The following is a 14,231-nucleotide window of genomic DNA, read 5'->3' on the forward strand; positions in this document are numbered from 1 at the left end:
ATAATTTCCGTTAAGCAATCTCGTACGCTGGAGATAATTTTTTTTTTCCGTACAGTGTTGCCATTGCTCACTTTGAAATCTATTTTTTAATCAAAAATTTGTTAAAGGTTAAATATAAAATATGAATAAATACAAAATATGAATTTAGGTATTAAATATGAAACAAATAATAAAACAAATTCAAAATTTGGGCTTCCAGACGCCCATATTCGAGTTATTCAAAATTTAAAGTCTCTAGGTACCGTTGATTTTTCACAGTGCGAGAAACGTGCATACATTCATGCGAGATTCTTCATTATTTAATTTAAATACAATGCAAGGCTCTAAATATTGGTAGCAAAAAACTGAAAAGTGAAACGCCGTTTCATAGTGAACCAACGTAAAATGCGAAAAGAAAATTAGTTAATGGCAAAGAGCATTAGGGCTAATAAATAGTTTAAAATTTGTTCAGTAATTATGGTTGTGATATTGTTTTGTTCTTCACGGTGTTCTTCATCGTTTTGTTCTTCAAGGCACTGCTCCTTTTGCCTGTTCAGTTGTTGTAGTGGGTATGATGTATGTGTTAAATTTGCCTTCAATATCTTATATTTTCATAGATTAGTCGATAAATTTTGCACATTATAATATAGCCTTTTTCGTCGTTAAAAATTTTAGGTTAAAAGAAAAAGAAACATTTTAAATGATACGTTATCGACTCCCAGATCGAAATGCGTGAAGTTGAGTATGACGTTGAAGCCTAGCGGTGCCATTACGTCCCAGATGCATCGCTTATTGTGTGGATATGGCTCGGGAAATGAAGGACTGGTGATAGTGCCATTCGTCCCTCCAAGAATACCTCCACATTCATCACATTCATCTTAAAAAAAAAGGAAATAATAATAAATAAATAAAAATCCTGCCAGAGTTTAACTTTGGGAAATTTTTTTCACTACTTTCTCAGATCCCAACAGTTTAGTATTAAATATTCTATTTATTAATCTCTTATGATTTACATCTTTATAACCGTAAAGAAATTTAGCATTCCTCCTCGCGTGCTCTCGTGGTGCGATGTCTAGCTGGCAACATATAGTGGTACACGTACAATCTAGGCCGGTATTTCTATAGTACCACGGGCTACGTAGCTAACTGTTAAGCTTCCCCTCTAGTTTGGAATTCCAACAGAGAACAACTCTAGGCACGGCCGAGGTCCGGAATTCCTGTTCTCCTTACCATCAACTTCTCAAGAGGATTTCGGTTTGTCGTGTATTTTAAGTGCCCCCTTGCCACACAGACACTATATGCTTATATCCAAGACTTCTGCGGGATTTGACCTCGGGATTAGCCACTTTCTCGTCTGGCCGGCTAGTGCTGAGAGGAGAAAAATGCATGGTTCGAGTCTCAGAAAAAAACATAAAACATTTCTTTTTTTATTCCCGCTCCGAAAATCCAAATGGCCTTTATAATGGCGTCTCTAAATAAATAAATAAAGCGCTAATTCGTCATCATCTTAATTTATTCAACTGGGTCTCGTGCCCCACTACAGTCGCTAAGTGAAACGTCGGGGGGGGGGGGAATGCAAGCAGTCTTCGCATGCCCACATATCTGCTTCTAAGATGTAAGTGGAACGTTCAGTTAGAAATTCAAGATCTGTGGCTTGAATGCTCTCGAGAGCATATTTGGTTCCAGTTCTGAAAAATCTAATAGTCCCTGGAAACCCAATTTATTGATAATCTTTAATTTTCAATTTTCCTTTAAAATAAGAAGAAATTAACAGCAAGATCTTCCAAAAGAGATAAATGTATTATGTATTACTGAATCAAAAGGTTGTCTAAAATAAATATATATGTTCGTTTTGTATAAAACATTCATCTTGAAACTTAATATATGTATCACGATTATATAAAATATACATTTCTGAAATGCAGCATAAAAATGCATTTTTTTTTTTTTTGTTAAAAATTGCATAAGGTATTTTCTTCTTTTTACCCGCGTGTGTTCATGGTGCAACTGGATAGCACATCCGGCTATAACCGGGAGGTCTGTTGTTCGAATCCCGGCGAGGGCACTGCTCTGTTTTCACGTCTCCTGCAACGATAAATGTAATGACTCTACGACTGATCTCAATTAGGGATTGAATTAACATACGAAACAGCTCTCATGCATTTTTAAGCGATATTCGAAGCGATTATTGCTATTACTTTTGTATACTCCTTTGTTTGAAAATTAGTTGAAAGAAACCATTCTTAATTTATGATGAATAAGTACGTCTAGAGTTTATACAAAGCTACAGTTCGCAATGAATTAAACTGTTTTTTTCATCGATAAAAAATACATACAAACAGTAGAAGAATTCTTATATTATATTTTGATTATTTAAGATGCAGTTATGAATATTTATTATTATTTTGACAAATTATAAGGAAAAAACTGAACGGTAGATTTTAGTGTTTACTAGGAAAATTAATACATCTAGTTAAAATATTTTATGGAACTAAAAATATTCTTACTTTCTTCACTTGTGAGATATTCCTGTTGAGGTGCTGTAATGATATCGCCTTTCTACAGAAGCGTTTTCTCTCTGAAAGAAATTCGGTTAAAAATGAGCTCAAACGCTTTGCAGAAACTTTCGGATTCATAAATTTTGTCAAAGATTAAGTTTCAAACGCCCGAAAAGAAAGGCAAAATACTGGATTCTTTACATTTTTTAAAATAATTAATAAAGTGAAAACAACCGAACTTTATTTTTTAAATCTCGCTATTTTGTAAAAATATTTTTAAAATTTATGAATATTTTTATGAAAAAAATTATGTGCTCTCCCTCGAAATATTAATTTATAATCTATGCTATTAAAATCGTGCACCTCTGTCTGTTTGTTTGTGGCATCATAACCTCCGGAGTGGCAGGGAGTTAAACCTCCCCCCCTCGGGTTGCAAAAGTTCGTGGAAAACCATTTCGACCATTTTCATCTTCGTTAGAATTTAATTAGCCTAAATATTAATTAAGAATTCTGAAAATATAGTTTCTGGCACTTATTTTCTCGTGTGGCAAGAGTTTCGCTCGTTAGAGATAAAAATCTGCTTCGTTTCGAAAAGTGTTGCCACTGCTCGCTTTCAAATCGTAGAGTTTGCTCAAAAAATTTTGTAAGTTTTACAAAATATGAAATAAAAATAACATTACCAAACATTAAATATGTTATTATTATATATATAAACATATGTTGGAGAAAGCACACGATTTCATGTGACGTCATTGTACGTCGAAAATTTTCTGTTAATTTCAGCATTTTAAATAAATAGCTGCTGTTGGCAAATTTTTTTTTCAGGTTAGGATAATGGACACGGTATGTTATTGCCACATCAATTCTTTTATTGATATTGAGAAAAAGTTGTTATATTACATTAAATTATGACGTCATATGTATACGCATTAACCTGAAGTGTCAAAAACTTCGTTTCCTGGTTTGGCAACCAAAAAATTATTTACGAATTGTTTATTGCTTGGAAAGCAAGAACTGATTTTATTTCTATTGAAATATTTTTATACATTTTCTTTTCAGGTATATATATAGAACTTATAAATTTTCCTTTGACCTCAGTCCGCTAGTTAGTATATATATTTTGTTAGAGTTTTATAATAAATTTTATAAATTACCTGCGAATTGAAAGCTTTATAATGTAGCACACCAAGCGAAAAATCAAGTAGATGGTAAGTTTAGGGATTTAATCTTAAATTTTAGTCCATAATCAATAGAATGAGAACTATTTTTATCAATTTCTTCGTTAGATGCATCAAATAATTAATATATGCAGAAAAACACTGCTTGCGCAACTCTCAAGGAACTGTAAAGAATATGTTAATAAGGAAGAGGAATACTAAAAAGTTTCACTTAAGAATTTGAAAAATGCATTCTAGTTGTAGATTTTTATATGATTCTCCTATATTACTACTATATTTTCCTTATTATTGAAATTGAATTTTATATTTCCATTTTAAGTTTGTTTAAAATATTACCTATATTTTCAGTAAAACTATTAAAGTATTTTACCTTTATTATCGAAGAAATTAAAACTGTATTAATATTTAACACATAATATTGTTACGGATTCGATATTTAAATAGCTAATGTTAGTAGAATTATAACTTCAATTGTTTTATTCCCCGTGCATTCCAGCGCGTGACGAATACTATGAGAAAGCTAAGCCAGAAAAATTAAAAATACAAGAGAACGTGCATTTAACATTAAATAAATAAATATCTCTTTTTGATTTCGAGGAAAAAACCAGAAAATTCTCGCGCAATTAAAGAATTTATATAAGCGGCATGAAAATTCTTTCAATTAGTTAGTTATTGTTTAAGATTTTGTTTAGAAAACTGCTCTTGTTGACTGTAGCGAATTCGCGGATTAGCTAACGATAGCTTTCTCTAGCTGTTTTGAATTAAGTTCTGTTGGACGTTTGAGTAGCTTAAAGGTAACTACTGTGATATATTGTAATCCTGTACGAATATCTGAGGAAATTTAAGCATTTTGTTTTATTTGTTGTGATAATAATAAATTTTGTTAATTTTTTTTCATCGGACTTGTGCATTCAATTCATAACGAACCCGTACGCAGTTTGTTTAGAAAACTGCTCTTGTTGACTGTAGCGAATTCGCGGATTAGCTAACGATAGCTTTCTCTAGCTGTTTTGAATTAAGTTCTGTTGGACGTTTGAGTAGTTTAAAGGTAACTACTGTGATATATTGTAATCCTGTACGAATATCTGAGGAAATTTAAGCATTTTTTTTTATTTGTTGAATAAATTTTGTTCATTTTTTTTATCGGACTTGTGCATTCAATTCATAACGAACCCGTACGCACGCAACAATATCTTTTCTATCTGAAATATGCTGTTCATGGGGCCATCAAGAACTGAAACAAATCAAAAAATGTGCAACAGAATAAAACATTATAAAAATTATTATACCTCAACAAAAAGCTTCTTGAAAACAACATCTGTGGCATTAAATCTTGCAGTGGTTCTGTTGCCACAAATTCTACTCTCATCATCTACTGAAAATCCGTGTACAATTATATTCACTTGACCAAGACTTATCGGACGGAGCCTGAAACGCTGTATTTTACTTTTATTCTCACACACGCACATCGTGCTGGACTGTTGCTCCGAAATGAGTTCATAACCCACGCTTTCCTCCAATATGATTTTTACCTAAATATATATATATATATATATATATATATATAATTCAAAATACGCGTTGCTTTTTTCATTCAGTTTACGAAATGCAATACGAATATATACACAGTGTTTCAGAACTACTGTTTAAAAATGTGCATGGAACAGGTAATAATCATATAAGAACACGGGAGTGCATGAGAAAACCTCACGAGCTATTCCCCCAAAAAGAGAGAAACAAAAAGACGCAAGATATTTCTAAAACAACGAGGATTTATTAGAGAAAGAAGAATATTCTTTGGGATAAAACTGTTAAAGCAGGTGTTCAATGTCGTGCCCTGAAGGTGCAATACAACCTTCGCGATGACGACGCATCGATCAAGGAACGTTTGAAAGAATGCCGGGTGTATTAGCAAGAACATAACTTGCAGCAACGATATGCGTGCCACTAGGTCCATGTTCGATTCCACAAGGATTTCATACACCAAGCTTTTCTTGTAAATCCAAAAACGTTTTTGTCGCATCATCCTCCAAACGTTCTGCCCCTTCTTGGACGTTGCAAGAAGGGCAGGACAGTTCGGGGTTGCACATGCGACCTACTTGATTATTGCCTGTTATGCTCCGGACCTCTACGTACGTTTCTGAACAATAGTTCTGAAATACCCTGCATAATGTTTCAAATGAAAATATTGTTACGAAATGTACAGGCGCGGTGAGATAGTTTCCCTGCAAAGAAGGTTTAGGGTTGCCATAAAATGGCAAGATAAGGCAGTGTTGCCACATTTGGCGAGAAATCACCCGTTTGCCAACAAAATTGGCGATATACCATTGACGGATGGAGAACCTTCTGGAACGAATTCTTACCGGTTTAGCCCAGAATGTTCTCGAAAACAAGCTGAAAGCTATATAAACCCTGCTGGTCTGCAGTCAGATAGTATCTCGCACAGAGTGCAAGTTAGTTAGTATCGAGTTGATGTCTCGTCTAGCGAATCACTCCGTGCGAACTGACAGCCGGGCAGCGAGTACTGAGTGGGTCGTCGAATGCATCGAAAGAGTCTCTTAGTGTATCGCGGTTAGTGCATCGTCGAGAGAGTATATTAAGCTCCGGGAACTACTGAACCGAATTGTCGGGAGCTGTGCTCTGTGTGTCGTCGAGTGCATCGCGATTTGTAGCCTGGAGAGTCTCGAGAGTATGTGGAATTCCGAGAACGACCGAGCAGAGTCGGGAGCTCTACTCTGGTGCTTTGCAGTGAAGCTATCTCCACCTTTATTGCCTGACAGTGTGAAGGCTGTTCCGCTGATTGTTCCAGCGTGTTTATTGTAGGTCTTCAACGACTGTAAAAGTGTTTTGGAGCTGTTCTGATTAATATTGGTAAATAAAGTGTGTTTCGATACTTCATCAAGTTTTGTCGTTATTCACTCCAGATCTACACAAATCCCGTAACGTAACGTAAATAAGAAGAAGAGAAAATAACGTAACAACTGGTGTCAGAAGAATAAAAAACGTAACACTATAACTGATTCGTTTTTCGGTTTTTGATCTCAAATGAATCAAGAGAACGAAACACGTTTTCGAAACATATTAATGGACTTTTATGAAGCTTTAATTCATTTTCCCCTGATGAGTTCTGAAATGGAGTTTCAGTAAAAGGAAATTAAATTTTTTTGGTACTTTTCCGTTTCGCCGGCGCAAATCTCGGCAAGCGGACTTTGTTGGCGACAACATACAGTATACACATAAAAAATGTTAACAAATGTTAGTTCTAAGAATTTTTTGTTTTGAAAGCATAAACATGTTAATATGGTTTAAAATTTTGTAAAAAGCCAATAAATAAGAATAACAAATTTGTGAAAAGACATTAATTTAAGAATTTACTATGCTATCGTGGTTCAACATCCTCATTTGCAGGTTCGTATCACGTGACCCCAAGTGATCTAATCTCACGTAAACTACGCTACAAAAATATAATTCTCTCAGTAATTATCTACATTAATTTCAAGTTAAATCTTAAATTGGAATACAAGTTTAAATTTGGAAAACAAGTTACTTAGATATTATGTAAAACCGCAGTGCTTTACTTCGCTAGTGCATTCTCATTAGAATTGATGAACTTAATCCTTGATTTTGCCTTTTCTATATTTTCGCCTTCGGGTGAGCGGTGTGATTGGATCCTAATTGACTTAATTACCGCGAATGTTCTTACGGCATGCAGTTTAATTATCTTTGTAAATATTCTATGTAATTGTACGCCAGTACTGAAAGAAACAATCAATCTGGTAATAACTGGCTGCGACTTGTTTTGAAAATGAGGCGTAAAAGGTCCCCAGCGATGATATTCCGTTTGGCATCAGTTGTACCATTATTGGCGACTTTATCGTTTGCGCCGGCAAAACGAAAAAGTACCTTTTTTATATTTTTTTATATTTTTATCATTGTATATTTTTCCCTTTTGCATTTTTATTTTTCGAGTTTGTATTACCATAAATTCATTAGTTTAATTTTGATTTGTTTAGATATTGTGTTAAACCTATTTTACATGGTGGCAATTTTTAATATTGTTGAGGAATTGCCTTGCTTTGACTCCAGTTTACTTTTAACTTGAGATGTTTTAAGTTTATAAACAGATAAATATATACACTCCTCATTCACATTAATTTTAAATTGAAACGAAATTTGTATCAAGCAGCTCTTCAGAGCCTGAAAATTAATTGACTAATTTCTGCAATATTCATTTAATTCTATTTTAATCACGATTATGTTTCTGCAATCTCAAGTTTCTCAAATATCAAACATTATTATACACATATGAAATGTAATAACCGATATATTAGTACAGAATAATCACACTTGAACTATCCTTATTTAAGAATTTGTGTGTGAATGTCACGTAAAGTTTCAGGATAGCAAACTATATAGAAATAATATATTGAAAACGTTTACTCGTTTAAAAACATTTCATCGTGGGGAATGCCATATTATTTACGTAGTAATTTTTCTACTTTAAAAAGGGTACTGCCATAAATAATGTATTTTATTCCTTATATGCATTTCACAAATCTTTAATACATTGCTTTTTCTCATATTCCATAAACTGCATACTTTACACTATGATCATAAAACCATGAGCTCAGTCATAAAAACTTAAATGGTATGAATTATTGTTATGAACATGCTAGTAGTATAACTTTAAAAGTTTTCAAATTTAGAGGCTGAAACCTCTAAATCAGAACTTTACACTCACAGGAAATTAGACGAATGAAGCAGACAAATATTAGCTACAAACGTATGTTTGTTTAATCTGACTTTATGATAAATGCTTAATCCAAGAATATCATAATATTGAAAATACAAGGATAAATATGCCAACAGTAGGCTTTTTAAAGACATTCCAATCAAGTATCATAAAAATTTTAGAAAATTCTAGCATAAATGTATAAATTTTTTATAAATTTTATAAAATATTATTTATCGTAAATATCACATCAACTCGGAGGGGAGAGGAGAAAGGATTACTCAAATTCATATAAAAATTTAAAATCTTAAATTTCCTTTTATTAGGTTAATTCAAAGAAGCTAGATTAACTTTAACATTAAAATCTTTGTTTCCTGAAAACAGAAACTAATACTCACAAAAATTATAAATTTTATACACTACTGTGAGTCCTTTGCAAATAATAATTTTATAAGCTTACCCTCTGAGGAATTTTAATTTTATGACATTGTAGAAACATTAGGTTATTTCGGAGCAGAAGACATGAAAAATGAGCAATGCCCTCGCCGGGACTTGAACCTTGGACCTATGGAATACGTGCCGAGCGTGCTGACTATTATACTACGAAGACATGCTAAGAAGCCAGGAGAAATTCCTTTATGTACGCCCCCTCTTTTAAAGAGCAACTGGAGATTAGGAGGCCCAATCACCAAATCCTGGTGGCGGAGAATCATTATCCACCTTTTTTAGTTATAGCGACGCTGTTGAAACATTAGGTGTTTTTTGAAAGTAGGAGAGAGGAAAAATGAGCAGTCCTCGCCGGGACTCGAACTATGGATCTCTCGAATACGCGCTGAGTGTGCTAAGCACTACACCACGAAGTTCGTCTAAAAAGGCCGAAGAAATACTTTATAACATTCAGATAATTTTGGGAAAACTCTCATATAAAATTACGTTATCTTTTCTTCTGACTTCTAGTTTTCATCACTTTAGAATTGAACTGAGTCTTCTATTGATTCAAACATGTTGATGTTTAACAATTTCCAACGGGAATCGTTCTTTGAATTGGTCGTAACAGTAACCTCAATGACATCTTGACTCGCACAATTCCAACTTTACTGTTGTGCGCTAAGATTAGCTCTATAAATCTAGCTAATGGCCAATTTAAACGTTTTTTTTTATTATTACTTACTATTAATATGATGTCATTAACATTGATCTTCTTCAACAGTTTTTTTATTAATTTCCATCTTCATGGTTTAAGTATCCAATACAAAATCTTCGTTGCATCTCTTCTCTCTATCTTAATTTTGTATTGAACCGTTTATTGAGATCCTGAACTTCTACTAAGGCTCAGTCAGAACTCCAACATTATTGAGGAACATATTAAGAGTCAAGGGTAACTAAATTACTTGGATCTTTGGAAATAAAAATTAATGGTTAACAGTTGATGATTGTTTCATAACTACAAAGTGCCCTTTTGAAAATTTTCGAAACCTAGCAAACTTTAATCTCTTATTATTTTAAAAGAAATGATACGGATAAAAAAAGTAGAATGCAACTTCAAACTGACGTTTTACGTATGTTTTCTCACCTTACTTTGTTAAAAATCACCTTAGTTGAAAGACACCGACAAATTGCATCTTTCTATTTGATGAGAAGTATCCGTTCTGAACAATCACGGTGATTTTTTAACTTAATAAAATATCAGAATTTTTGTCATTTTTTTATCAATTACGATTACATTACGATTTTCAGTAACATTCGAGAGTTTTCGACAAGCATTTTACTTTTAATGAACGATCTCATATGGAGTTTGGTGTTCTTTGGTAGCATAAACTAAGCCCAAACTCTTCACAGACTTAAAGAGTGAATTATGGCTTCGTCTGATAAAAATGCAGAGTCTTGAAAATGGTTTTGAAACAATCTTTTTATTTTAAATCAGAACTGGGACATAAATGTCTGACTAGTACTTACAAATCAACCGTCACTTCAAATTAAAACTAAATCTAGTAGCCAAAGACTACACATCTGGTTTATCGCAAAGTTTTCTCAAAAATATATTACCGGCGTAAAAGTTCAAATTTCGGCAGCTATAATGCAAATCCGAAGAATTCTAATCTGTCAGAGCTAGCTAAACCGTGCCTTGAGAGTCAGAAACACGCTATGTCTTACAATCTGAAAACCTTGCTTTTTAAGTACTCTTAACCTAGTTTACATTCTGTCAGGGAAACAAACGGAAATAAGAAGTGATAGTAAACATTTAAAGCATAATAACTTGTTAAAGTAAGCACGATCAATCACTCGATCAGTATCTAACTCTTTGAGTGTTAGTTGGCAACAATAATCACTATAGTAGTTACGTATAAAGCTGGTTTTTTTTTCAAAATGATACTCATACCGGCAGACATTCTGGCATGTAATTGAAGACAGAGGCGATTATAGACACGATTTCTCCTCTTGCTGCAGAATCGGGCATCTGGAGAGAAAGCAAAAAGGGCTGGAAAGCAATAATGCTGCTTGTGTCTGAAATGCTGAGTCCATTCTTGGAGTTAATGCATACTGCTTTTCCTACCCACTCCGTTATTGTATCGGGTAACTGACGTTTCAGAGTTATTTCGCCAGTAGATCTGTAAAGAGTTTCATATTTTCAGAAAATATTATTAAATGTAATTTAAGCGACATATTACATAAGTGCCAAGCATTTCTAACCAGATAGATACTAAGACACAATAACACGCCGATTAAATACTAATTCAGAAGTCAAACAACAAAAATCAGCGTTATATTTACAAAATTTTTTTCACAGGACTAGTTTCGATGGTTTACCGAACCACCATCTTCAGCTGCAAAACCGCAAATGAACCAGTTAGGAACTAATGATTAGATAAGAAAGCCTGGACAAGAATAAGCAAGTGGCGCCATCTGTTGGTGAAACCAGAACTAAAACATGATTTCTTTAAAGGCCGAAGGCAAATTTGGATTGGAATTAGGATCGTTAACTAGAACAGAAAGATTTTTATGAATGTGAAATGCCTCTAGAAAATCCAGTTCTCCAATGGAAGATGTTTTTTGAATAATTTTGGCAGCAGAAAAACTGAAAGTGTGGTTTTCGGACCAACAATGTTGAGCAACAGAAGACTTCTGTGTTTCCTTTTTTCTAACATATGCCTCATATTCCTTGACGCGAAATTTTAAGGCTCTCTTAGTTTGGCCAATGTAAATTAAACCACACTGGCAAGGAATCCTATAAATACCCCAGGAATTCATATCCGGAATGGGGTCCTTGAGTATGGAACTCGGAATTTTATTGATGGGAGAATAAACAACCCGAAAGATAAATTTCTGAAAAATATGTGCAACTTTATAGCTAATTGATGGAAAGAAAGGAATGACAACAGAATTTTTATAATCTCCTAAAACAAGAGTGTGCCTTTTAGTGTGTTGAGATGAGAATTTTTTAACTGCTTGATTAATAATGTTGGGTGGAAAGCCCCTGTCAATAGCTATTGCTTTTAAACAATTTAGTTCTTCATCAAGGGCTAGTTTGGAGGAGCAAACTTGAAGAGCACGGAAAACATAGGAATAAAATGAAGCTAACTTTTGTTTAGTCGGATGACATGATTTAAAGTGTGGTGGAAGGCAAACCGATGAAGGTTTACGGTAAACCGTAGTACTGAAGTTGGATGTGTTACGTGTGACCAGAATGTCGAGAAACGGAATAGAATTGCAAGTCTCAAGTTAAAAAGTGAACTGAATAGCAGGATCAATAGAATTCATTGTTGAAAGAACTTTATTTAAATCACCTTTATTACCTTCAAACAGAGTAAAAGTATCGTCTACGTAGCGGAACCATGCCGGGAAGTTTAAAGTTTCAAACAATTTTGATTCATAATAATGCATGTAGATATCAGCCAGGATGGGACTGAGGGGGCTTCCCATGGCTAATCCCTCAGTTTGCTTGTAATATTTATTTTGGAAAACAAAATGTGTTTGTTTCAAACAGAGTTGAGAACTCTGTTTGAAACAAACGCTGATTTTTGTTGTTTGACTTCTGAATCAGATAGATATTATTGAAGACTAAGCTATATTGTAAAAATAAGCAAAGCAAAATGTTGTGTGTGTTGTAAGTTTTAATTAAGACGCTATCGATTTCGAGGATGAACGGGTACAGGTTCACGGGAGCGAAGAAATTCCGTAAAGCAAAAGTACTGGCTTAATTTTTCACTTTTCTTTACTATTTCTGTGGAAAGATGACTCTACCTTCTCGTTCGCTTTATTCCTTTGCTTTTTGGTATAAATACGGCCGCGGATCTTCTCCTTATTGAAATTTCTTTGCTCCCGATGAAGAAGGATCTGTATCTATTTGCCTTCGAAATCAATAAAGTGGTAATTAAAATCTACGCCAAACATAACGTTCTTGTTTTCCCTAATTTTATGTTTTACTATGGCGTGTTTCTCTTCTCTGTTAAGCTGTACTACGCGAGAACTTAAGTAAGCAATGTTTAGATATATTTCTTAAGTTACTATTTAGTTGTGAATGTTTTTAAAAAGTAAATTGTGTGCTTCGAAATAATAAAAGTTTTTTTAAAGTAAATTATGCGATTTTAAATTATAAAACTTTTATTTTTGTTGGGTTGTAAAACATAAAACGTTTTATTTGGGATAAAACAACTTTTATTTGAAAGTACCAATAAATGATGCTTCGGTGTTACACACTGAAAATAACTCATCTCCCCCCAAGTGTTTACAGAATCAATTGATTTTTAGATTTTCAAGTTACAGTATAAACAAGCATACAGTTGAACTAAAAATTGACATTTTTGTTTTTTACAAATTGAAACTTGGCCACAATGCAATTGAGGTAGCCAGAAACAAGAGAGCATTTTAAACTAAGATAAATAAAGAGTAAAGAGACTAGGAATTGCTACAAAAATTCCAGTCACATGGATATAATATTTGAAACGGAGCAACATCACAACACTAATTAGCAGACATCAATGATAACGAACGGAAAACACTAGTAGAATCTGATCCTTTGGTAAACATTAATGGCCTAATGCAGAAATAGATCACATACTAAGTGAATAGTTTCTTCCTATTTGATAAAGTCAAGAATGTTGATTTCTCACGAACTAACTAAAACTACATCCCCAAATTGTTTATACTTCTTTGTTCTTTAAGAACAGAAATAATGATATCAATAAATATAATTCAAATAGAATAATTATACCTAATACAAATTAGACCTGACAATATATTATTATTCTGAATGCCAGCTAGAAACTGATGAATCCCCAAAATGCATGCTAAAACTGAAACTTTATACGAGGAAAATAATGGTACTATTTGGTAGTGTGCAACTGGCGTTATTTTCTATTGCTTCTTACAGTACGCCGAAACCATTCATGATATAAAAGATTATATCCACATGGAATCAGAAATTACATACAAAGCGGCCGAAATAGGTCAACAAAGTTGGAGGTAACAGCTTCATGATACTGCCACCATATGTATCAAGAATAATAGTTACAAAATATACAGCTCTTATTTCGAGGCTGTTTTTCATTAGTCATATTATCAGGCTCCTCGTCAACCAGTTACTACATTTTTATACATTTGGATGATTTGCTTTGGTACGGTAAAATTTTTTCGGTGACACAATTTTAAAAATATTTTTAACAGATTTGTTAAATTGAGGAATCCGGATGTGTATGAAATTGAAAAACAAATCTTGGTTCGAAATTTATTGCATTTAACAATAGCTATTTTGATTAACAAAATTCAGTTTTAATAGAGTCATGATTATTTGAAATTTCACAAAAGTCCAGTATTTTATAAGCAGGAAACTGATTACGTTTTAAA

The 14,231-nt window shown here is 33.3% G+C and overlaps 1 protein-coding gene across 9 annotated transcripts in view; it reads right to left on the reverse strand.

Moving 5' to 3' along the window:
• LOC118191211 (uncharacterized) overlaps positions 1-14,231 on the reverse strand; it is a 65,944-nt gene that overhangs the window by 31,904 nt on the left and 19,809 nt on the right. For 8 of the 9 annotated variants that reach the window (XR_015043694.1, XR_015043696.1, XR_015043693.1 and 5 more), the window contains exons 4-5: positions 10,768-10,996; positions 2,487-2,557 (exon numbers count right to left, since the gene is read on the reverse strand). Coding sequence is in view for 1 of the 9 variants with exons in the window: in XM_085826103.1 (XP_085682229.1) it covers positions 2,487-2,557; positions 10,768-10,777 (81 nt within the window). In the remaining 8 variants the exon portion in view is untranslated. Of the gene's footprint in view, positions 1-2,486; positions 2,558-4,944; positions 5,170-10,767; positions 10,997-14,231 lie in introns of those variants that run through there. The other variant, XM_085826101.1, reaches the window with a different exon arrangement.

This window comes from Stegodyphus dumicola, chromosome 10 (genome assembly GCF_044657685.1).
Source record: "Stegodyphus dumicola isolate Sdum_Otavi_A_Nest chromosome 10, ASM4465768v1".
Lineage (NCBI taxonomy): Eukaryota > Metazoa > Arthropoda > Arachnida > Araneae > Eresidae > Stegodyphus > Stegodyphus dumicola.